The sequence below is a fragment of the Urtica dioica genome, chromosome 5 (assembly GCF_054948205.1).
Source record: "Urtica dioica subsp. dioica isolate 48M chromosome 5, U.dioica_male_clone48M_v1_H2, whole genome shotgun sequence".
In the NCBI taxonomy this organism is placed as follows: domain Eukaryota; kingdom Viridiplantae; phylum Streptophyta; class Magnoliopsida; order Rosales; family Urticaceae; genus Urtica; species Urtica dioica.
This window is the reverse complement of record NC_142760.1, coordinates 580,971-604,084: the sequence shown is the minus strand read 5'-3', so window position 1 is coordinate 604,084 and position 23,114 is coordinate 580,971. Positions and strand designations below refer to the sequence as shown.

The window sequence follows — 23,114 nt, the reverse complement described above, 5'->3', positions numbered from 1 at the left end:
AATATGGTTATATACAATTTGTGGTTCCAGCTACCTTTTTTAAACCAAATGTTAACGTAGTTACAATGGATGGAGTAACTCTGTAACGTAGATAGCAAAAAATGGACACTGTGTGTTCACGAGCCTGCTACAAATTGTACGAGCTATGGCAGGTACTTGAGCCAATGATTTCTCGGGAAAATAAATCAGAGCACCCTGAATAAACAAATAAATTCCCTTTTAGTGAAATCAAATCGTAAGCTTATTGGGAATAGCCTAATATGATCATAGAAGCTAAGTAAGAGCACGAAGATAACCGATGAGAATTCAATCACGTTCGCTTCTCAGCAAATTCAATTGAAACTATAAATGAATCTTCTCTTTTTTAAGCTCTTCTTAGGCTCAAAGCTTTATACTTTTATATCCGCTTTTCGATCCAAATTAAATGCTTGTAAATGGTTTGACAAAATCATTTAAAAATTAAGTGATTAGACGAAATCTCACGAAATCGGAAAAACGCTGAGACGAATACAACGAGGAGCAAGTGCTTAGTGAAGAAAGGGATCTTCGTCCGAACCTGTAAAAATTAGAAAAATGTGGCCTGTTTGACCAAATACCATTATCGATTATGAAAATGCTATGTTTTGCCACATATGGCTGGCTGCACTGGTATTTTATTTTTTTGCTTCCGGCTACAGCCATATGTGGCTATACGCTGTATTTTCTTAGTCATTAAGGATTTCGGACCAAAGATTCATATGTTTCAAATATTTGACAAGTAAAAAAGAAAAGATATCATACGAGTCTCCAGATAGTTCAAGAAAAGTGATTCTTGGAATGCAAGAACTAAGCTATTCAGGCTGATATCATACGAATCAAATCTCTCGGATATTATTAAATATTATCATAATTTATAAATAATGTATATTGCTGATTTTTTTTCTTTCATTGTTTTGGTTCTGCAAAAATAAAAGGGTGAGATTGTATTCGGGGTCACGGCGGATCAAAGAGAGGATTAGCAAAGCTCTTAGACTTGAAGTTCTCAAATTCAAGACTCTTAGAATTGAAGTCTTGATTTCTTCACTACCAATGTTGAGTAAATATTGTATCAAGCTAATTTGATATTCTTGTTAAAAATTCTCACAACTATGTTCATTGATAAATTTGTTTTGATATGGTAAATTAGGGGAAAAATCGGGACAACTATTTTAGCTAAAGCGACGAGTACGATTTGAGTTCGGATTCCAAATCGAAGCTCTCAGTTATTACTAAATGTTTTCGTGATTTTATAAAAAATGTATAATGCTGATCATTGTTTATTTTTTTCTCTTGTGTATTGGGTTGTGAACAAATTAAATGTGGGATTTCATTCGGGTCCTGAAATATCCTCGAACCTTTTGATTTCTTAAAATAAGTATTATTGTCCCTTTGCATGGCTATTTTTATTGTGGTTCTGATTTGTTATCCATATGAAGTAGAAATTTATTTACAGAAATTGAATTTTCAATTCATTGTCATTTAAATGTAAGTACTTACTTGTGATCAATGATTTTTTTTGTCCTTAATCTTTTGAATATCAATCGGGTGTGAGTAATTTATTTAAAAAGATCATTCTTTATTCTTCCAACTCATTTCACTATCATGCTTAGAATCTTAATAATAAATTCATTGAGTTTGCGAGTATATATGTTTCCTGCCATGACTTTTTATGCTACACTTTTTGTTTATGTGACTTGGCCATTCCTTGATACTTAGAACTAATAAGAGCCTTATTTGTTTATACTGCGAAAGAAATCTTACTTATTGGTCGAACATTAATCTTTTTCAAAGTCGCACTGCTCGACTGAACTAGATAGTACTTCTGATCGTGATGTTTATGTTGAGATTAATTTAACGAGCTCAAGTATTTTTATATTTGTTAATTTATATTTTCGAAACATGTTAGGGAAAACATCCTCGAATACTAAAGCAAATTATATTTTGTGCATTATGGTTTTAGATTATGGGTAAATCATTGAAATATTATATATTTTTTTTCTTATGAACTTGAGCATTGAGAGATGTGACTGATTAGCATAAGAGATTCGATATGGATGAGAGCAACGAAGACATGGACGATGGACCCATGTGAGATCGTTCTCGGTGTCCATGATGACCATCACTTTCGGCTGCCCAATCGAACTGTCACGATATAATTCAGAATGTGGAGCTTGATATAAAAGAAGAGGAGGAAGAGAACAACATAGTGGAGTTTGACATTGAGCTTGAAGGCAACAATGTTTGACCGTGATAGTATTTTCAAATTGTCCCGATTTTAGACTAAAAGGCTCAAGACAATGTAAAAAAAAAGGAACAAATAAATAAGGTGAGCTATATGTATTACCCGATGATGCTCAATTTGTTTGTAGTTTAGAGGGTCGAAGATCAAAACCAACTTGAATAAAAATGTTGGGGTTAAGTGGAGTCTAATTGTACCAATAAACAATGATGTTGATTTTTTTTTTTTTAACTCTTTTTCTTCTTCTTCTTTGAGAGTTAGAATCTCATTTTCATGGCTCAAGACTACAATCTTTTTCACCTATCTTTGTTTTGTTCTATTTTTATATCAAATCTTTATTTTGGTTGTAGTTAATTTATCTTTTGCATTTAGTGTGAGCTTGTGCAGTGTGTTTATTCGAAATTTAATTATAATTTTGTAAAAGATATATATCCAGACATGATTAGATATCCTTGTATAATCTGATTAATTTTAAATTCTTTCTTTTCAAATATGACTATAATAACCACGTGCGTAGCACGTGTTACTATCTAGTATAGTGAAATTTGTGATTGAATATGTGAGAATGTACTTTGAAAACAAAAAAATAGAGGAACTTCCGTGGCAAGCTATACACGAAATAAAGAAATCATGTCGTCGACGAAGCTGAGCGTCGTCTGTAGCCTCTTGGAGTGGATGCACCGGAGCAAGTCGCCGGCGAAGAAGCGCTCCAAGTTCCGGCGATTCCTCGACAACTTCTGCTCCGCCGACGACTACTTCTCCGCCATCCGTCTCCTCCTTCCGGCGCTGGACCGCCACCGCGGATCGTACGGCCTCAAGGAGTCCGCCCTCGCCGGAGCCCTCGTGGACGCCCTCGCGCTCTCCCGCGACTCCGGCGACGCTCGCCGCCTCCTCCAATGGCGGAAGGACTCCTCCGCCGCCAACGCCGGCAACTTCTCCCTCGTCGCCGCCGAAGTCCTCGACCGCCGCCAGCGCTCCTCCCCCGGCGACCTCACCGTCGGCGACCTCAACGCCCTCCTCGACCGCCTCGCCGCCGCCGATTCCCGCCATGACAAGTCCTCCGTCCTCCAGGCTATCATCGCCCGCACCAACGCCCGCGAGATGAAGTGGATCCTCATGATCATCCTCAAAGGTATAACAATCCAAACTCCTAGGGTTTCGAATCTGCTTCATCGATTGATTCTCTCTCTCTCTCTCTCTCTCTCTGTAGACTTGAAATTGGGGATCAGCGAGAAGAGCATTTTCCACGAGTTTCATCCTGACGCAGAGGACCTCTTCAATGTCACCTGCGACTTGAAATTGGTCTGCGATAAGCTCCGCGATCGAAGTCAACGTCACAAGCGTCAGGTCAAACCTCTCTCTCTCTCTCTCTCTCTCTCTCTCTCGTTTAGGCATTTTGACTGTGATTTTGGTTACTATATTAGGATATCGAGGTCGGAAAAGCTGTTCGTCCCCAACTGGCTATGAGAGTCGCCGATGCAGCAACGGCTTGGAAAAAGGTGTGTTTCTTTGGACCCGAACTTTCGAGATGAATCTATTTTGGTTCTGTAATAGATGGTTGCTTATGTGTGGCGTTTTTGTTTTTGTGATCCGATATTGTAGCTTCACGGCAAGGAAGTCGTGATCGAGTGCAAACTCGATGGTGACCGAATTCAGATTCATAAGAACGGAACTGATATAAACTACTTCTCGAGGTACGAGTTTCTGATTCATAATGGTTCTCTATTCCATTCTAATTAATCAATTTGCTCTTTGTCTTATGGTGCAGGAATTTTATTGATCACTCCGAATATTCGCATGGAATGTCGGATGTTATTGTACAGAATGTTCAGGCTGATAGGTACACATTAACAAATTCACCATTTCCATTTTGTCTAAAGGCTGATTTTTTATTTTTCCCGCTCAATCACTTTGAATTATTTGCTATATTCATAGAAACACTAATACTTTTGTTTTATACAAGTGTATCAATCAATTTTAACAATATTAGAGCACATATTTCTCCATGTGAACATGTAAAAAGTCTTGTATTGATCAGTCATTGTAAGCACATTCATGTAATTGATTTCGGCGTAAAGAAACGATCTTTAATGTTTCTGTCACATTTGAATGAGATAATATATGTAATTATTTACATTGTCCACTGCTAAGTTTTATTGGTAATATTTCTAGATGTATACTTGATGGAGAAATGTTGGTGTGGGACACATCGCTGAACCGCTTTGCTGAGTTTGGTTCAAATCAAGAGATAGGTACATTCTCAGTACCTTCTCCAATTTATAATTTTTACTAGTCACCGATACATATGTGAATATGAAGATGTTACTTTGTTGGGAACCTAGGGGTAGTACTGTAATTAGTATTAGTAGTTAGGTTCTTATAATACTAATATATGTCTTGCTCCTTTACAGCCAAGGCTGCAAGAGAGGGATTTGATAGCGATCGACAGGTTTATTTCTGTCTTATGCTACTAAATTTAAGCGTAACTCAGATTTATGTCTTTTCTAATGATTTGCGGTTTTCTCTTCTGCAGTTATGTTGTATCCTTTTTAATTAAGTTCCAATAAAAAAAAGGAAATAAGAAATTAATCCAGCTTATCTATGGCCTTTTTGGAACCCTTAACATGCGGCGAATAGATGTTGCTTTTGATATTCTTTATGTTGGAGACACGAGTGTAATTCACCGAAGCTTGAAAGAACGACACGAGCTTCTTCAGAAAGTTGTAAAGCCAGTGAAGGGGCGTCTAGAGATATTAATACCCAACGGTGGTCTCAATAGTCATCGTTCTCCAGGTAAAAAATAAAGATTAGATGAATCTTCTTAATTGGATTACTTGGTCAATTATCAAAGAGTGTTCCTTAATCGAAATACCATGTAGTGAGAGTTCACAATCCTGGTTTCATAACTTTTGTTGGTGGGTGTGGAAGATGATACTTGTTTATCTGTTTTTTTTTTCTTTGGGTAGATGAGTAACAGAGTTAAGTATTGCTATTTATTTTTGCTATAGATTCTATTCTCATTGTTCTTTTGACTTGTTCTGTTGCATAATCCACGGAAATGATGGCATAGCAAACATTGACACATTTGTATTTTGTCAGTTAAACAGCTTTCTTACTTTCGGGATATTTGCAGGTGAACCATGTTGTTCCCTCATTGCGCATAGTGTGGATGAGGTTGAAAGATTTTTCAAGGAAACCATTGATAACAGGTAACATTTTTTTCCTTGATTTCTGTTGTGGATAGTAGATATAAGGAGGGGTTAGTTATTAATAGATAGTTATCGGGTTAATAGGGTATAATCACAAGTTGTAATAGATTATAAATAGAAGGGAAGTACTAGGAGAATGTATATTGTCATTTTGGTATTGCTTGTGTAAGAGAATATTTGGGAGGTTCTCTATAACCTCTTGTGCTCTTTGTAATACCGTTCTCAAGATCAATACGATTATTCTCTTTGGTTATCGCGTTCTTGAGTAGCTTGTTGTGGATCCAATTATCTCGGTTCATAGCAATTTCTTGTTTCTAAAATTTACATTGACACAATTGTAAATTGAAGTTCTTCGCACAATGCTGGGAACATAGTATCTTAAGCGATGAGTTTTTGAATGAGAATTCAACGGTTTGCTGCTGGGCACTGATTTTGGTAGTTATTCACGATTCTTTAGTCTGCATTATATAAGATTGTGTATACGAGTGTTCCAGGGTGGCATATTCTAAAAATACCAAGAGTTTCCAAATTTGAGGACTAGCTAATTTAAGTAATCTCCAAACCAGTCATATTAAAATGCACAATATCCAAGAAAGTAGATAAATTTCTCCTTTGATATTTTTGTTTGAAAGGTGAATAGTCCTGAAACACAAAAAATACATTGGTACTTCCTTTAATCTTGAAGTAGCATTTGCAAGTGGTTTTCTATGTTAAATTCCACTACGTTGATAGCTTGATTTGTACTTTAGAACATTCACAGTACAGCTAAACTGTGGGTGTTATTTTGGTTGCTATCAATGTTTAATTTACTGGTAAAGCATTAGCTTAAGATAATTTGAGTGCTGCAGAGAAGAAGGGATTGTTCTGAAGGATCTCGGTTCAAAATGGGAGCCCAGTGATCGAAGTGGAAAGTGGTTGAAATTGAAGCCTGATTATGTTCGTGCTGGTTCTGACTTAGACGTTCTCATCATAGGTGTGAAATCTCTTTCAGTTGTCTCCACAACAACCAGAGCATCATATAATTGTGCAATATATATTTTTATGTTTTTTTTTTTAAATTGTATTTTCTATTCTTAGGAGGATATTACGGCTCTGGGCGCCGAGGAGGGGAGGTCAATTTCAGCTGCTTTTGTATTTATTATTTCACTTGCTATATTGTGTGGATGCTCTGTAACCAATGTCTTGACTATTACAGATATCTCAGTTCTTGGTTGGCCTTGCAGAACGTCCGACACCAAATGCATATCCAAGACGGTAAAACTATGCGAATTCTCGCCTGAAAAAAATGAATTGATTTTCTATGCACCAAATAAAATGGGATAAGTAAGAATATAAGCATAAAGATATATAGTACTTTTTTCTTGGAATACATCTTCTTTATAATGTCAATTGTGTTGTCTTTTAGTCTTAGATAGAATACAAGAAAGAGGATGCTATGGCTTTTAATTTTACAAGACAAGTACATAATAGCTACCAGCAATTGAATGATAAACCTTGTTTTAGTTTCTCCTTTCAAATTCCACTGAACTAATTTTTTTATTTTTTTGGGTGTAGATTTTTATCTTTTTGCAGAGTTGGTACTGGGCTTTCTGACGAGGAGCTAGATGCTGTTGTAAACAAGTTAAAGCCTTATTTCAGGTAGTTGTCAGATATCGGTCTCGTTTTCTTTTATCTTTCAGCTTTCACAAAGAGGGTAAACATATTAAAATTCAGGATATTTCTGGAGGCTTGCGTAGTTGACAAAGCTTGTGAAATTTATCAAATTATGCGTCGTCCTAAAAATACTTTGGAGTCGAGATGAAATACTTGGGATATGTTTCAATTTTCCTCGTTTTGAAAAAAAAAAGTGACTTTCTCTCTATATGCTGTGTCAGGAAATACGAGTATCCCAAGAAGACTCCTCCAAGTTTTTATCAAGTGACAAACAATTCCAAAGAGAGGCCAGATGTCTGGATTGACAGCCCCGAGAAGTTAAAAAAGTTTATACTCGTCCTAAAAAGTTCCAAATGAATAAATCATTCACCAACTCTTGTATTTCAGGTCAATTATACTTGCCATTACTAGCGACATCCGGACTATAAGGTCTGAGGTATGATATGGATTTAAAAGCCTTCTTATATTATAATGTCCCTTTATACTCTGCAAGCACCAAAAAAAATCTTTTTCGTTTTCGTAGGTTTTTGCTGCCCCGTACAGTTTGAGATTTCCACGTATTGACCAAGTTAGATATGACAAGCCATGGCATGAATGCCTTGATGTGCAATGTAAGAGGGCTTCCCTGTTTTTTCTTGTATCTTTTGGCTTCTTGGGTAGTCTAAGATATCAGGCTTCACATTTCAGCAATATCAATAGCTAAAATAAAGGTTATTCCGTGCGTTTTTTTCTTACGTTTCAACGGCAGCGTTCGTAGAGCTAGTGCAGACAAGCAACGGCACAACCCAAAGAGGGAAAGACTCTGTGGGAGGACAGAGTAAGCAGAAGCGGACAAGGTCCTCCGCAAAAGAAGAGAAAAAGAACCTGTCTGTTGTTCCTTCACATATGGTTCGTACAGATATCTCTGGCGTTAAAGGAGATACCTTAATATTCTCAGGCATCATGTTCTGTATCCTTCTATAGGTTCCTCAAATTCCAAAAGTTTAAAGAAATCACAAACTGTCTGCGTGGTTTGAATCTTATATTCTTGTCACCGGAGTTGCGTGTTATTGCATTCATTTTCTTATCTGGGTAGGTTTAATTTTTCCCTCTCATTAAAAGTTGGTTATTTTTCTTGTTTACCGACTGCGTGTTCATTCTTTTTTTAGTTTTTTTTATTTTATTTTAATTTTTATTTTATTTTTAATAAAAGCTAGTGAAAATTCACCGTGATCATAAATTCATGAGTAAAGAAACTGGCACCCGGTTCGTTTTGGAGTGTGCGTGTTGCCACGTTATATGTTTATTTATATATTATTAAATGTAGGACTTTCTGCGTGGTTATTTCTACATTCGGGTTCTTCAGATGTACTTAAATTTTCCTTGACAAGTTCAGACTTTGTTAATGTGCCTCCAACACATTCACTTGATTCACTGCACAAGATTGTTGCCGAAAATGGAGGCAATTTCTCGATGAATCTCAACAGCTCAGTCACCCATTGTGTTGCAGCCGAAAGCAGGGGTCTCTCTCTCTCTCTCTCTCTCTCTCTCTCTCTATATATATATATATATATATATATATATATATAGTTGGTGGACCGGTGGTATAATCAAGGAAATTAAAAAAAAAAAAATATTGGCAGGGATTAAATATCAGGCAGCTATACGCCAAGGAGATGTTATTCATTACTCGTGGGTACTGGATTGTTGTTCCCAAAAGAAGCTTCTTCCTCTACAGCCCAAGTCAGTTATTTGATAGAATATTTTCCAGTTTTCAATGTTTCAATCCTATACTTCTCTCTTTCTCAATGCTTATTGATTTGTTTCAAGGTATTTCCTCTTCCTGTCTGATGCTTCAAAGAAGAAATTACATGAAGAAATTGATGAATTTTCTGACTCATACTATTGGGATCTGGATCTTGCTGACATCAAGCAGGTATATACCTATGTTCTTTTCTTTCATTTGTGTAAATGGTGACCTAAATGCCTGAAAAAATCATAGTAACAGTAGAAGAATACAAGAAATAAATTCAATCCTTTGCTGCTTGTGGGTAATTTCTAGTTGGTTTATTATTGGTAAGCATTACGATGCCTTTGAAGAAGACAAGTTTGCACCTGATTTTATCTTCAGTTACTGAGCAACATTGACAAAGTAGAAGATGCGAAAGTTATTGATCACTACAAGGAAAAGTACGGACCGCTCAAGTGGTCCCATTTCCATGGCTGCTCTATTTACTTGCACGCTTCCTTACAGTCTTTGTAAGACTTATCTCCGATCCATCCTTTATTTTTTACTGTCTGTTCTCGGGACGATGACCTTCTTTTTCTTTATTAAAGGAAACCGGATTTGGAAGCCTTATTTGGGCTTACTCTAAGAAGATTGAAAGTTGAAGTTAAAATGAATGGTGGCAAAGTCACGGGGAGTCTCTTTCAGGCTACCCATCTCGTAGTCTTGTGGGTTCCTGGATTCACCGTGGACTTGGAAAACGTACTGAAAAGGTAACATGTAATTTGTTGTGCGTATATATTATTATTCGGAAATATTTATTGATGCTGCCCCACCAACTTAATTCTTTGTCCTGATAATTTACCCAACGATCTCCTAATTTCTTTTGCTCTTGAACAAAAGCTTGCTGTTGAACAATTTTTTTCGTATTTGGTTTGAATAAAGGCATGGTCTTATATCCGCATCTAAAAGTTTGAGATGGTATGACAAATAATGCAGAGAAAGCAAGAGCATAATATATAAAAGAGGCGGTGGTATGAAGTTAGGTCTGTTATTATGGTTCTAATTTAATTTTTGATGATTTTGTATGAGCAGTTTTACCGTGCGGGAAAAACGTTTTCTGTTGAAGGGAATGTTGCACGTTGTCCAATCTCAGTGGTTGGAAGATTCTCTGGAAAGAAATCTGAGGTTGCCAGAAGAAACATATAGCTTAAAGCCTATGCTAGAGCAGTTGAATATTGAAGAAGACGGGTCAGTCGAAATCACATACACAACATGGCCAAATACTGTTATTCTGTGGATTCTGTTTTCCGACTAGATTATGGGACTGTTGGTTTTGCATATTTTTCAGCGAAGAAGACCTGGATGTGAAAGCCTCATCACCGCTAGATTATGGGGAGAACCAAGAATTAGCATTATCAATCTCGCCCAACAAAGAAAGAAACGAAGCCTTGGAAGAAAGCAGCTCAAGAAGCCTGGCTGCTCCAAAACCAAGGAAACGAGGACGACCTAATAGCACCAAGGGAAACGCATTGGCCTATCAAACTCGAAAAACACGAGCTCGTATTGGAAGAAAGCCAGCTAAGATCTCTGCTAACGAATCGGACGGCGAAGAAGAGAAGAAACTTGTAAAGAGAGGAACACAGGGTCATATCGGAGACGAAAAGGCTGCTAAATTATTGAGCGACGATGATTCAAATCCAACGGAGGAAAAATATGGGAAATTAGAAGACGACGCTTCGCTGGAGACCGAAAGAGGGGAAGATTTGGGGTCGCCACAAAGAGATGTTCGGCATTGGTTCCGTAAAAGTCCCGAAGCAAAAATGGCCGAAAACCCCGTCGTTGAAGATGGTAGTAAGAATGCTTTGACACACGAGAAGATAGAAATAATGACCGATCCGGATCCGGTTCATGCTATGTTGTTGGACATGATTCCGAGCCTCAGAAAGGACAAAACCGAACCTGCAAGCACTAGTACCACAAGTACTAGCGTAGTCGTAAAAGATGCGGCGGAGGCGGATCCAACGAAGAAGAAGAAAGTTAGCTACAAGGATCTTGCTAATCAATTTCTCAATGATTTCTAATTTGGTTTGTTTGTATGTATTCATGTAAAAAAAAAAAAATTACTTAATTATCTAGAAAGATAGGTTGTGTGTGGTTTGGTGTTGTTTGTTACATGCTAATAACTTATAATTAATCAAAATTTTATACCTCATCTGTTTTAAGTAATTATTTTTATCTTCTTTATCTCTGTTGCAATAAGGGCAAAATCATTGACTTCAATTAAGTTTACAAGGAGAGAAGTGAAGTGAGAGAGAGAGGCATCAAAAGAAAAAGGAAATATATCCACAGTTCACTAACTAATCTCAACCATTGTATTTGTATTACACAACGAGCTCATCAAAGCTGAAATTCTTTTACTGAGAGGGCAAATCAGAGAAAGGTTTAAAGGCTGTGGTGTTGTACAAAGAAATGTGTTTGTCACCAACCATACTTGGCTTGTGTCTCGGCTTTGGTGAGAAAGCCTTTGGAGCGCCGTTCTGCAAGTTCCGACTCTTTCTGTCTCATATCGAAATACAAGGACCCGATTTGATGCTTCCTCTTGTGCAGCTTTGTTGGCTTTCCCTTTGCCGAAACAGCCTGTGCACAAAAAATAACCAGACTCATTAACACCAAACAAAACATCTTACGAAATCACCTAAACTTGTTAATCCACTGTTTCAGTGGCTGATTCAGCTGTGAGACATAACAAGTGAAATCCATCAATGATTTGTTCTTGTTCATTCACATTCACTACCAAACACCCTAACTCCCTAACGACGTTACTAATATTCCAACTCTCCACACAATAAAAAGTTCCCAACTTTGCACACATGTACTAAACCACCCAAGGTAAAGTTCCTATCTTTTCACACACACACACACACACACACACACACACACACACATGTATGAATATCATGAAACAACACCATGTAAAGTTGCAATCTTTGCACATAAGCACATACATGATGAGAGAGAGAGAGAGAGAGAGCCAGACAAAGTTGCAGGTGGCATATTGTTTCAGTGGCCAATTCAGCGAGACATAACAAAAAGTGAAAGAACATCAACGATTTGTTCTTGTTCATTCACATTCACTATAATTCCAACTCTCTGCACACAATATTAAGTCAAATGTCTTTTCACAAACACACACATATGTTTCCATATTATGAAACAACACAACGTAAAGTCGCAATCTTTACACAATTTGATGATGATGATGATACGAGAGGGAGAGAGAAAGATGAATAGGGGCAAAGCGGATAAGCAGTTGAATATATAAACACAATGTAAAGTTGCAATCTTTACACAATGAACAATAAAACGTGCCCATCTTTTCACATATGTATCCATATTATGTAGAGAGTTCATAGAAGACCCTATCAACTCAAAGACAGTAAAGTTGCAATCTTTGCACAAACAAACAAGTATGATGATATACATATATATATATATATATATATAGAGAGAGAGAGAGAGAGAGGCAAACCGGGTAAGCAGGGCCGAAGGAGGTGGGGGTGGGGTCTTGACGGGGACGGTTCTTCATGAGCTCGTCTTGCTTGACTTCAACGATCTTAGCTTTGCCTCCTCTCCGACCCATCTCCCGACCCATCTCTTCTATACCCACCGACTCAGCTTCCACATAGCCCGAGTACACATTGCCACCATAATTCACTGGGCTCGGCTCCAGATCCTCTGACGGCGGTGGCGGCGGCGGCGGAGGCGGCGGAGAAGGGGCTTTGGGGACGGAGAGTCGGCGCGCCGAGGAAGAGGAGCCGAGGGAGAGGGAGTTTTTGGGGGCGGGGATCATAGACAGCACAGACTTTCCCGACGGCACGGCCTGCGATTGCGACTCTCTCCGCCGCTTTCGCTCCCTCTGCTTCTCTGCTTCTTCTTCGCCGTCGTCGTCGTCGTCGTTTTCGATGTCGTTTCTGGGGAGGAGAGAGATTGGGGGTTTGAATTGGACGATCCTTCTGCTTTGCTGCGATTTCGGCGGAGGGAGGCTCAACAGCGACGCTTTCGGGAGTCTTTGTTGTTCTTCTTCGTCGTCGTCTTCGATGTCGTTTCTGGGGAGGAGAGAGATTGGGGGTTTGAATTGGACGACCCTTTTGCTTTGCTGCGATTTCGGCGGAGGGAGGTTCAACAGCGACGCTTTCGGGAGTCTTTGTTGTTGTTCTTCTTCTTCGTCGGAGGACGCGTAGTTGGCCACCAGAGACTCCATGCCCGTGAGAGAGACTGAGTGGAATCCAAACCCCCAAACTAATTTATAAGAAAAGTCGAGAAATACCAAAATATACCTGCTCTTTTTCTAAATTCGAATCCTGCCCATTTTCTCCAGGGAAAAAAAGAGAGGTACAATATGATAGGACTGTTATGAAAACCAAATGAATAACTTGAATTGAATACTCTTCAAACACTAATATGGTGAGAATTTAGAAGAGGAGAATATGAAGAGTAGAGAGAAAATAAGAGAGGAATTGTAGGAATTTTAGGGATGGATTTTTCATTCACCATCCTCATGTATTTATAGTGAAAATTTGTGTACATTAGTCAAAAGTTAGGTGTAGGGTAATTAATTATCTACTCCATATTTTTGACTTTATTTACCCTATATTTTTGACCTATATGAGCATACCAATTTATTTACAACACTCCCCCTTTGGGATGCTCATTGATACATTTACATGGTCAGCTGCCTCATTAAAAACCTTACTAGGAAAAACCCAGTGGGATAAAAACCTCAGTAAGGAAAAAAGAGTACAGCTATGCAAAGCTCCCCCTGATGCAGACGTTGGTGCGGTCTTTCTACAAATCTTGCAATTTACGCATTCCAATGTCATGAACATGTTTTCTGAAAGTTGAAGTGGGGAGCGCTTTTGTGAGGAGATCAGATGAGTTATCACAAGAACGAACATACTGGATGTTGATAACATTGTTCTTCTCTAGTTCTTGGGTGAACGAAAAGAACTTCGGAGGGATGTGTTTTGTTCTGTCGCTCTTGATGAACCCTTCCTTCATTTGAGCAACACATGCGGCATTATCTTCATAAAGTGTGATGGGGTCTTCGATTGTTGGAAGACCACTGGTGGCTCTGATATGTTGCGTCATTGATCTCAGCCATACACATTCACGACTTGCTTCATGTAGTGCTATAATCTCCGCATGATTTGATGATGTAGCAACGAGCGTTTGCTTTTGAGAACGCCAAGAAATTGCAGTCCCTCCATACGTAAACACGTATCCAGTCTGAGATCTCCCTTTGTGTGGATCTGATAAGTAACCTGCATCTGCATAACCAATCAAAGCTGGTTTTGTCTTGTTAGGATAAAATAATCATAAATCTATCGTTCCTTGAAGATAACAAAGCACATGTTTGACACCATTCCAGTGTCTCTTTGTATGAGCTGAGCTGAATCTTGCTAATAGATTAACTGCAAAAGCTATATCTGGTCGTGTGCAATTAGCAAGGTACATAAGGGCTCCAATCGCACTGAAATATGGTACTTCAGGACCAAGAATCTGTTCAGATTCCTCACATGGACGAAATGAGTCTTTTACCACATCTAGGGATCTGACAACCATTGGAGTACTTAAAGGATTTGACTTATCCATATAGAAGCGTTTTATCACTTTTTTCGTGTAATTTGACTGATGCACAAATATTCCATTTTTCACGTGCTCAATCTGTAAGCCAAGACAATATTTTGTCTTCCCAAGATCTTTCATTTCAAATTCTTGCTTTAAGTAAGAGATTACTTCTTTAATCTCTTCATCAGTCCCAATGATGTTTAAATCATCAACATAAACAGCGATGATCACACATCCGGATGTTGTTTTCTTAATGAATACGCATGGACACAGAGAGTTATTGACATAACCTTTCTGTATTAAATATTCACTTAAGCGATTAAACCACATTCGTCCGGATTGCTTTAACCCATATAAAGATCTTTGTAATTTAATGGAATATTTTTCTCTAGGCTTCGAACTAGATGCTTCAGGCATCTTGAATCCTTCAGGGATCTTCATATATATTTGAGTATCTAGCGATCCGTATAAATAAGCTGTGACAACATCCATGAGATGCATATTTAGTTTCTCATGCACTGCTAGGCTGATCAAGTATCTGAATGTAATTCCATCCATTACAGGGGAATATGTTTCTTCAAAATCAATTCCGGGCCTTTGAGAAAAACCTTGGGCAACAAGTCGAGCCTTGTATCTCACAATCTCGTTTTTCTCATTTCTCTTTCGCACAAATACCCATTTGTATCCAACAGGTCTCACATCTACAGGTGTGAGTACTATAGGTCCAAAGACCTTGCGCTTGTTAAGCGAGTCAAGTTCGGCTTGAATTGCATTTTTCCATTCCCCCCAATCGTGTCTATTTTTACATTCAGTAACAGACCTTGGTTCGGGATCCCCATCATTTTCATTCATGACATCGCATGCCAGACTATATGAGAATGCATCATCGATTTCATCATTTCGGTTCCATTGTATACCTGTATTGGCATAATTAATTGAAATTTCTCGATTTTCCTCGTTTTGTATTTCTGGAATACATTCCTCCATTTTGTGGTCATTTTGTCTCTCTGCTCCTTTTCTTTTCCGAGGATTTTTATCTTTGGAACCAAATGGTCTTCCACGCTTCAGACGTGTTGTGACTTCATGAGTGACTTTATTTTCAACATGTCCTTTTGGAATATCAATTTGCGCAGGAGCATTTGCAGCTGGAATGTATGATTTAGTCACTCTTTTAGTGTCTGTAAACGCATCAGGAAGTTGATTTGCAATACTTTGCAAATGTACAATCTTTTCCACTTCTCCTTCACAATCTTTTGTGTAAGGGTCAAGATGCAATAATGTTGGTACAGACCAAGTAATTTCCCTTTCCAGCTGTTTTCTTTCTCCCCCTAATATTGAGAAATTTTCCTCATCAAAATGGCAATCAGCAAACCGTGCTGTAAAAACATCACCAGTTTGAGGTTCTAGATACCTAACAATAGATGAACTTTCATATCCTACATAAATTCCAAGCCTTCTTTGAGGTCCCATCTTTGTTCTTTGAGGTGGTGCTATAGGCACATAAACAGCACATCCAAAAATTCTCAGATGAGATATATTTGGTACTTGGCCAAATGCAAGTTGCAGAGGGGAATATTTATGATATGCACTCGGTCGGATGCGAATTAATGCAGCAGCATGTAATATTGCATGACCCCATATTGAAGCAGGGAGCTTTGTTCTCATTATCAATGGTCTAGCAATAAGCTGGAGGCGCTTGATTAGCGATTCAGCTAGACCATTTTGTCACTAGTACAAAAAACAGCATTGGGTGCGACTTTTTTCGCACCTAAAGGTCGAAAGTCGCACCCATTGATACCTTTAGGTGCGACTTTGTCGCACCCGAAAGTTCGCACCTAAAGGTCATGGGTGCGACTAGTCGCACCCGAAGGTCATGATTTTTAGGTGTGACTCTTAGGTGCGAATATTCGCACCCATCTTCGCACCCATAAGTCAGAAAAAATGTGCGAAAAAATTGGCGCGAAGGCCATTGGGTGCGACTAGTCGCACCCAAAGACTTGGCGCGTAGACCAACGGGTGCGACTAGTCGCACCCACAGGCCTTCGCGCCAAGGCTTTGGGTGCGACTAGTCGCACCCGTTGGCCTACCCGCCAAATTTATGGGTGCGACTAGTCGCACCCGATAGTTGTTTTTAAGTTTTTTTATTTATTTATTATTTAATATTTATTAATTAGAAATTCATTAATTACGAATTCTATAATTGTAATCAAATAACTAAATAGTTTATTAATTAGAAAATTCATTAATTAATATTTATAATCATAATAAAAACTAACCATTTGTTGTTCGATTACAATAATTATTATAATGTACGACAAATAATTAAAATAAATGTTCATTCTTTTCCTTTTCCTTTTCCTCGGTTTGTAAACCAATCCTTGAACATTTTACTCCCTCTTCCGCCAAATCTTCCTCCAGAACTGCTGCTACCTCCTCGTCCACTTCCGCTCGTACGCTCACTGCCGCTCGTACGCTCTCGCTGGTAATCTGCTGAACCTGGCGGCGTCGTCTGAGCATCTGCAATTGAAACTGATGGCGGCGTTGTCTGATGCATAGGGTGCATCTGAGGCGGCGGCGACGTCTGAGGCATCTGTGGCATCATGCCGGGCGACATCTGAGGCATCTGTGGCATCGTGCCGGGCGACATCTGAGGCATCTGTGGCATCGTGCCGGACGACATCTGAGGCAAGGGCGAAAACTGCTGCGTGAACGCGAACATTTGTCGCTGCATCTCCTCCATCTGCTGTTGTTGTGCCGCCATAGCGAGTTGTTGTGCCGCCACCTGAGCTTGGAGCTCGCCAACCACTGGATCTGGAACGCGGCGCCGCGACGAGCCTGAGCCTGAAGACGAGCTTTCGTCCTGAGCCTGAGCAATAGCCCAAGATGTTCTCGGGACCGTTGGACCTATTCCAACGTACCAATCTTGACGGTTCCCGAGAATTTCTAGCATCGCGTGCTCCTCTGCGGCGTCCTGGTCAAAGACTACGCCTTGCTCTTCTGCTTGTCGCTGAAGATCCGCCAGTAGAGTAACTATCCGCGCCTTTACACATAAAAAAATTATTAAAAATTAATTATTATGTAAGTAACGTACTCTTAATTATAACATATGACTTACATGTGCTCGTCTCGCCCAATCTGTCGTCCATTCACCTTTTCTATTATGGTGTTTTTGCTCCCACGTCGTTAACGCGGAGCCCAAAGTCCCATCATCCTTACTCTGTAATTGTTATGAAAATATAAGTACTGAATTTATTTCAAATTAAGTACTTCAAAATTAGAATAACTTACGTTCAAATGACGATGAGCCAAGAAAGAAAGAGATCCTTGAGTCGACCTCGTCTTCTTCTTCTTCGAATTCTCCTTGTTGCGAGTAGATTTTTTCTGCAAATAATTAATTTTGTCATTATTCAATCTGATAAAGATATTGTGATTTATTACAATCATACATTACGTACCTTCCAATCGTCAGTCGCGAACTCGTCTACCACCGCCTCCCAATCCTCTTTCTTATATCCCGGTGGTGTTTCCGCCTTAGCGTTTTCTGTGCTCCCACAAAACTCCAATCTGAACTTCTCTGATAGCTTGGACTTCTGGTTGCGTCGCCTGATCTTGGCATTTCGAATGATAGCCTGATCAATCGTATTCTGAAAGCAATCCGCAGGCAGATCCTTGCCGGTGTCAAGATCCGTGTACACAAATCTGAACTCGGAATGAAGTGCGCTCAAAATAGCAGCCAACATCTGTGGCGTCACTTCACTCCAATCACGAGTCGTAGGCGGGATATGTGCTTTCACCAAAGCACCGAGGCGGTTGTTAAATAGTCCAACCTTTTTATTTTCTTTCCTTATCTCTTGATAGAATGTTTGGTTTATTGGGTCCCACTTGACCACCTTCGCACCCGGTACACCCTGCGTTGCTCGCGCCGACGTCGAGCCGGTTGTTGGTCCCCTTGATTTCTTAGGACCTTGGGAATCAGATTCCTGTGGCGGACCTTGAGAATCCGGTCTCTGTGGCGAATCTCCACCAGAACCTGAAGCGGTCGACATCCTATAAAATGAAACCAACATTTGTAAATTGTCATCGTATAAAATAAAACAACATTTGTGAACATACATCACAAAACAAAAGGAAACAACATCATACAAAAACGTGGGTGACACCACGGATATATTTTATTATAAAACCTCACATATGGCGGAGGAAAACCGTGGTTACATAGATAGTTCTCATTCATCGTCATCACTACCTATATCAACATCAACATCAACATCAACATCAACATCAACATCTTCTCCCTCAAAAACGATGCATTCCTCATGATCATCATCGTCTTCCTCACCATCGTCAACGATATTTACTAGCTCAGCATCTTCGATTTCATGTCGATGATTCAGACGATCGATGTTTGACAATTCTATTGTCAACGGAATCGAGGCTGAGGTGGTGGGGTCGACTTCAGGAACGTCCCAAATCCCTCGATGATTGAATTCCTGAACGATTTCCCAGTTACCACCTAAAACAAGATCTTTGATGTAAAAGACTTGTTTCGCTTGAGTTGCGAGTATGTACGGCTCCTCTGTAAACCACTGTTTCGCTGTAAAAGCACTCGTTTCTCCAGTAGTCTTATCGTTGTGAACTAGTCGCCGAGCATCGTGCTTGTCACCATACCATATACATTTGAATAATACAACACGACAGTCGTACCTATAATTCAGCACTATGACGTCTTCCATACGACCGTAGTAAGTGAAATCATCCACAGGCACACATACACCGCTATTTTGAGTGACTCGTTGATTATCGCGACGATGAGTAATGAACTTCACGCCGTTAACAAAGCAGCATGGATATTGATAAGCGACTTGAAGGGAACCGATAGAAAGCGAGTAGATCTCGTCAGACACGTCAGACCCACTAGCTTTCATTTCAAAAATCTGGTTATTACGAAACAAAGTATTGGTTAGCACCTGTGTGTTTATAAAAAACCGAGTTATTGTGTTATTACCTTGTTCGCAAACCAATCTTTGAATCTCTTTCTATGCTCCGCTTCAATATCGCGAACTCCAGATTCGTTCAGGAAATCCAAATGCTCGTTCTTGCATGTTTAAAACATTGCGTAAAGAAAATACACCAAAGAAAATAAGTTAGAGAAGCAAGTGGATCGATTACTTACACCAAATACGGATCCACTTCAGGACAGTTGGTATAGATGTACCACTCCGCTTTTTCTCTTTGCTCATCGTCTAATACTATCGCGTTCATCATCCCATAAGGCACACACATCTCGGATCGAAAAACGGAGAGCTCTCGCACTTGAACTTCTTCAACTACCTTCTTATCTTCAATATACCTTGCAATGAACGTTAGAGCTTCTTCTACAACATAAGCTTCAGCAATAGAGCCTTCTGGTCTAGCTCTATTTTTGACAAAATGTTTTAACGTCCCAAGGTATCTCTCAAAAGGGTACATCCACCGCATATGCACCGGGCCGCCATGCAACGCTTCCTCTGGTAGATGGATCGCCACGTGAACCATGATCGTGAAAAAAGCAGGTGGAAATATCATCTCAAGCTTACATAAGATCTCGACGATAGACTCTTGCGCTCTTTCCAGATCTTCAACTCTTAATGTTCTCGAACTTATCAACTTGAAAAAGTTGCAAAGCTCAGTGATCGTATCATGTATTGGTTGTGGCACAAAAGGACGAATACCAACAGCCAACAATCTTTGCAAGATCACGTGGCAATCATGCGACTTCAAACCTGTGAGCTTCCCATCAGTTGTCACATTTTTTTTTAAATTCCCAGCGAGACCATCGGGAAATTTGACAGATTTTAAGTACTCTGTAAATCGCTGTCTCTGCTCAAGGGTCAAAACGTACGACGCTCGCGGTTTGTAATACCCACCCCCATTTGGTTCCAAGTGCAAAGCGGTCTTGATGCCCAAGTCCATCAAGTCAAGCCTCGCCTTCTCGGTGTCATAGTTCTTCTTTTCCAAGCTGAGCATCGTCCCGAGAAGATTCTCACACACGTTCTTCTCTACGTGCATCACGTCCATGTTGTGTTTCAACTGCGACTCAGACCAGTACGGCAACTCGTAAAAGATGCTTTTCTTGGTCCAATTCAGTTCGCTCTCAGCTCGCTTTCGTTTTTTGCCTACAGAGGCAGCGTGTTTGCCAGTAGTCGTGCAAGAAACACCAGCCAACTGAGCGAGTATGTCTTGCGAAGTCAACTTCTCGGGTTTATTTCGTTTCTCGTGTTTATCTTTGTAGTGATCGTTACTTTTCCTCAATCGGTGACGCCTTTTTAAGAACCGACGATGGTCGTAGTAGACGATCCTGTTTCTGACTTTTAGGGACGGCGTGTCAAAGTTGCACGTAGGGCAAGCGAGATACCCCTGGCCGCTCCATCCCGATAAATACGATCTAGCCGGAAAATCGTTTATCGTCCAAAGTAACGCGGCACGCAATCGAAACACTTCATCTCTGGCTCCATCACGAACGCGGACTCCATTCTCCCACAGTTCTTTCAACTCTTCAACCACAGGCTGCAAAAAAACGTCCATGTCTTTTCCTGGTGAATGGGGCCCCGGGATCAGAAGCGTTAGCATCAGGTACTCTTTCTTCATGCACAACCAAGGCGGCAAGTTGTACGTCGTAAATACTACAGGCCACATGCTGTATGATAGGCTCATATCCCCAAACGGGTTGAATCCATCCGCAGCTAGCCCAAGCCGCACGTTCCGAGGCTCTGCAGCAAAACCTGGGTATCTCTCGTCCAAATTCTTCCACGCGGTACCATCAGCAGGATGTCGTAGAACGCCAGCTTCCCTGACGCGATCTCTTTCGTGCCACTCCATATGAAGCGCCGTGTGTCGAGATGCGTACAGTCGCTTCAATCGATCTTTCAAGGGAAAATATCGCAATATCTTCTGCGGTATCTTCTTACCAGTTGGCTTCCATCTACTCTCGTTACATATCGGACACACGTCGACGTTCGCGAGATGTTTTCGGAATAGGACACAGTCATTAATGCACGCGTCGATCATCTCGTATCCCATGCCAAAACGCTTCAGCTTCGCTTTTGCCTCGTAGTGCTTCTCCGGTATTCGATTACCGGCTGGATGAGACTTCCTCAAAAGCTGCAGCAGTTCTGTGAACGACTTGTTCGTCCAATGGTTCGTGACTTTAAGGTGCATCAACTGAACCAAGAATGACAACGACGAAAACTCCTTGCATCCAGGGTACAATTCCGCTTCCAACTCAGCGAACAAGTCTTCCACTTGCTCCTCCGCACGCACATCGCTCGGAGCCGGCTCCGTAACACCATCGAAATCATCGTGATCTCTTATATCCTCCACAGCAGCATGTATTCCTCCTACTCCTCTCTGGGCTGTTTCTCCGATGGGGACTTCTTCAAGATGACCGACGGAACGCACGAACTCGCCATGATGATACCATTCTGTGTAGCCCGGGGTAAACCCTTTGTTTAGCAGATGATGCCTTACAACCCCAATGTCGTGCCATCTCACGTTGTTGCAAGGCTTGCATGGACATCGATATTCGTAATTATCGTTCGGAAATCTTCTTGCAGCGCGGATAAATTCATTAACTCCGAGTTTATACTGCAAGGACAACCGATTGTTCTCGGTGATCCAATCTCTACTTGGATTGGACATTGATTTCGCTAAACGAAAGAGAAAATTAACAATTATTAATAGTTGTTGCTAAGGGACGAAGACGACTGAAATCGATTACTTATGTTGGCGCTGATGCCGAATAGTACGGCTTAAGGGTTATTACTAATTAAGGGACGAAGAACTATAAAGGTGAAATTATGAATTTTATTTTATTTGAAGTCGAATTACATAAAACATTTTACCAATTTTACTAATTATATCAAATAATTCAATTACATAATTAACAATTTTTATAATTGTATCAAATTAATTTCAATTACATAATTAACAATTTTACCAATTATATAAAATTAATTTCAATTACATAATTAACAATTTTTATAATTATATCAAATTAATTTCGATTTCAAAATTAACAATTTTATCATACTAACTACATTATTAATACATATATACGTATAAAAAACTATTTAATTACCTAATTAATTAACAATTAGACTAATTATACTAATTACAATTAATCTAAAGTAATTAAAAACACAATTAAAAAGACTACGAGAGGCTAACCTATAGAGTACGACGAGGCTGCGAGAGGCACGACGGTGCTGCGACGGGGAGTTGAAGCGCGCGGGTCTCGAGCACAGCTTGGCGGGACAGCGGCGATGCTGCGACTTCTTGGCTGATCGAGAGACTCACGGCCGGACTGAGACTTCTTCGCTGAGAGACTCACGGCCGGACACACATAAACACACACCACACACATACACAACATACATAAACACACACCACACACATAAACACACACACACATACCTAAACACGCCGAGCTGAGAGACTTGATCTTGGCTGAGAGACTCACGGCCGGACTTCGACGGGTCGCGCGAGGAAGAGCGAGGCTTCAACCTGGACAAATGGAGATAGGGCTCAAATTAGATCATCCTTCAAGTGGTATTCTTCTTAATCTTACAGTTTTTAATTCTTGTTCAATTTTCTTGAGGGTTGAAATTATATCTATTCATAA

At 39.9% G+C, this 23,114-nt stretch overlaps 2 protein-coding genes across 3 annotated transcripts; one reads left to right on the top strand and one right to left on the bottom strand.

Moving 5' to 3' along the window:
* The first annotated feature begins 2,826 nt into the window (after positions 1 to 2,826).
* Positions 2,827 to 11,075, top strand: ATLIG4 (DNA ligase IV). Of its 2 annotated transcripts, XM_089614700.1 has the most exons (25): positions 2,827 to 3,389; positions 3,468 to 3,604; positions 3,682 to 3,756; positions 3,860 to 3,951; positions 4,026 to 4,097; positions 4,430 to 4,509; positions 4,669 to 4,706; positions 4,791 to 4,797; positions 4,895 to 5,050; positions 5,391 to 5,466; positions 6,315 to 6,439; positions 6,544 to 6,578; positions 6,662 to 6,720; positions 7,021 to 7,104; positions 7,341 to 7,436; positions 7,507 to 7,555; positions 7,643 to 7,730; positions 7,868 to 8,068; positions 8,495 to 8,620; positions 8,742 to 8,841; positions 8,929 to 9,034; positions 9,230 to 9,357; positions 9,436 to 9,597; positions 9,920 to 10,075; positions 10,176 to 11,074. In XM_089614700.1, exons 1-25 carry the CDS (start codon positions 2,888 to 2,890, stop codon positions 10,906 to 10,908), a joined length of 3,483 nt encoding a protein of 1,160 aa, XP_089470826.1. In that variant the 5' UTR covers positions 2,827 to 2,887; the 3' UTR covers positions 10,909 to 11,074. The 2 variants fall into 2 exon arrangements, with proteins under 2 accessions (XP_089470826.1, XP_089470825.1); XM_089614699.1 differs by having other exon boundaries at positions 4,669 to 4,797; positions 10,176 to 11,075.
* Positions 11,076 to 13,209, bottom strand: LOC149394638 (mitotic checkpoint protein PRCC-carboxy-term protein). The gene is made up of 2 exons (XM_089614701.1): positions 12,357 to 13,209; positions 11,076 to 11,464 (listed from the first exon to the last, which is right to left on the bottom strand). Exons 1-2 carry the CDS (start codon positions 13,086 to 13,088, stop codon positions 11,306 to 11,308), a joined length of 891 nt encoding a protein of 296 aa, XP_089470827.1. The 5' UTR covers positions 13,089 to 13,209; the 3' UTR covers positions 11,076 to 11,305.
* Between the last annotated feature and the right edge of the window lie 9,905 nt (positions 13,210 to 23,114).

Bases quoted from the DNA above. Each gene is read 5' to 3' on its own strand.
- LOC149394638 (XM_089614701.1), bottom strand. From the start codon at position 13,088: ATGGAGTCTCTGGTGGCCAACTACGCGTCCTCCGACGAAGAAGAAGAA. The intron at 11,465-12,356 runs GTTTGCCTCTCT...TTTTGTGCACAG, and splicing joins CCTTCGGCCCTGCTTACCCG to GCTGTTTCGGCAAAGGGAAA.
- ATLIG4 (XM_089614699.1), top strand. From the start codon at position 2,888: ATGTCGTCGACGAAGCTGAGCGTCGTCTGTAGCCTCTTGGAGTGGATG. The intron at 3,605-3,681 runs GTCAAACCTCTC...TTACTATATTAG, and splicing joins GTCAACGTCACAAGCGTCAG to GATATCGAGGTCGGAAAAGC. The intron at 6,440-6,543 runs GTGTGAAATCTC...TTCTATTCTTAG, and splicing joins CTTAGACGTTCTCATCATAG to GAGGATATTACGGCTCTGGG.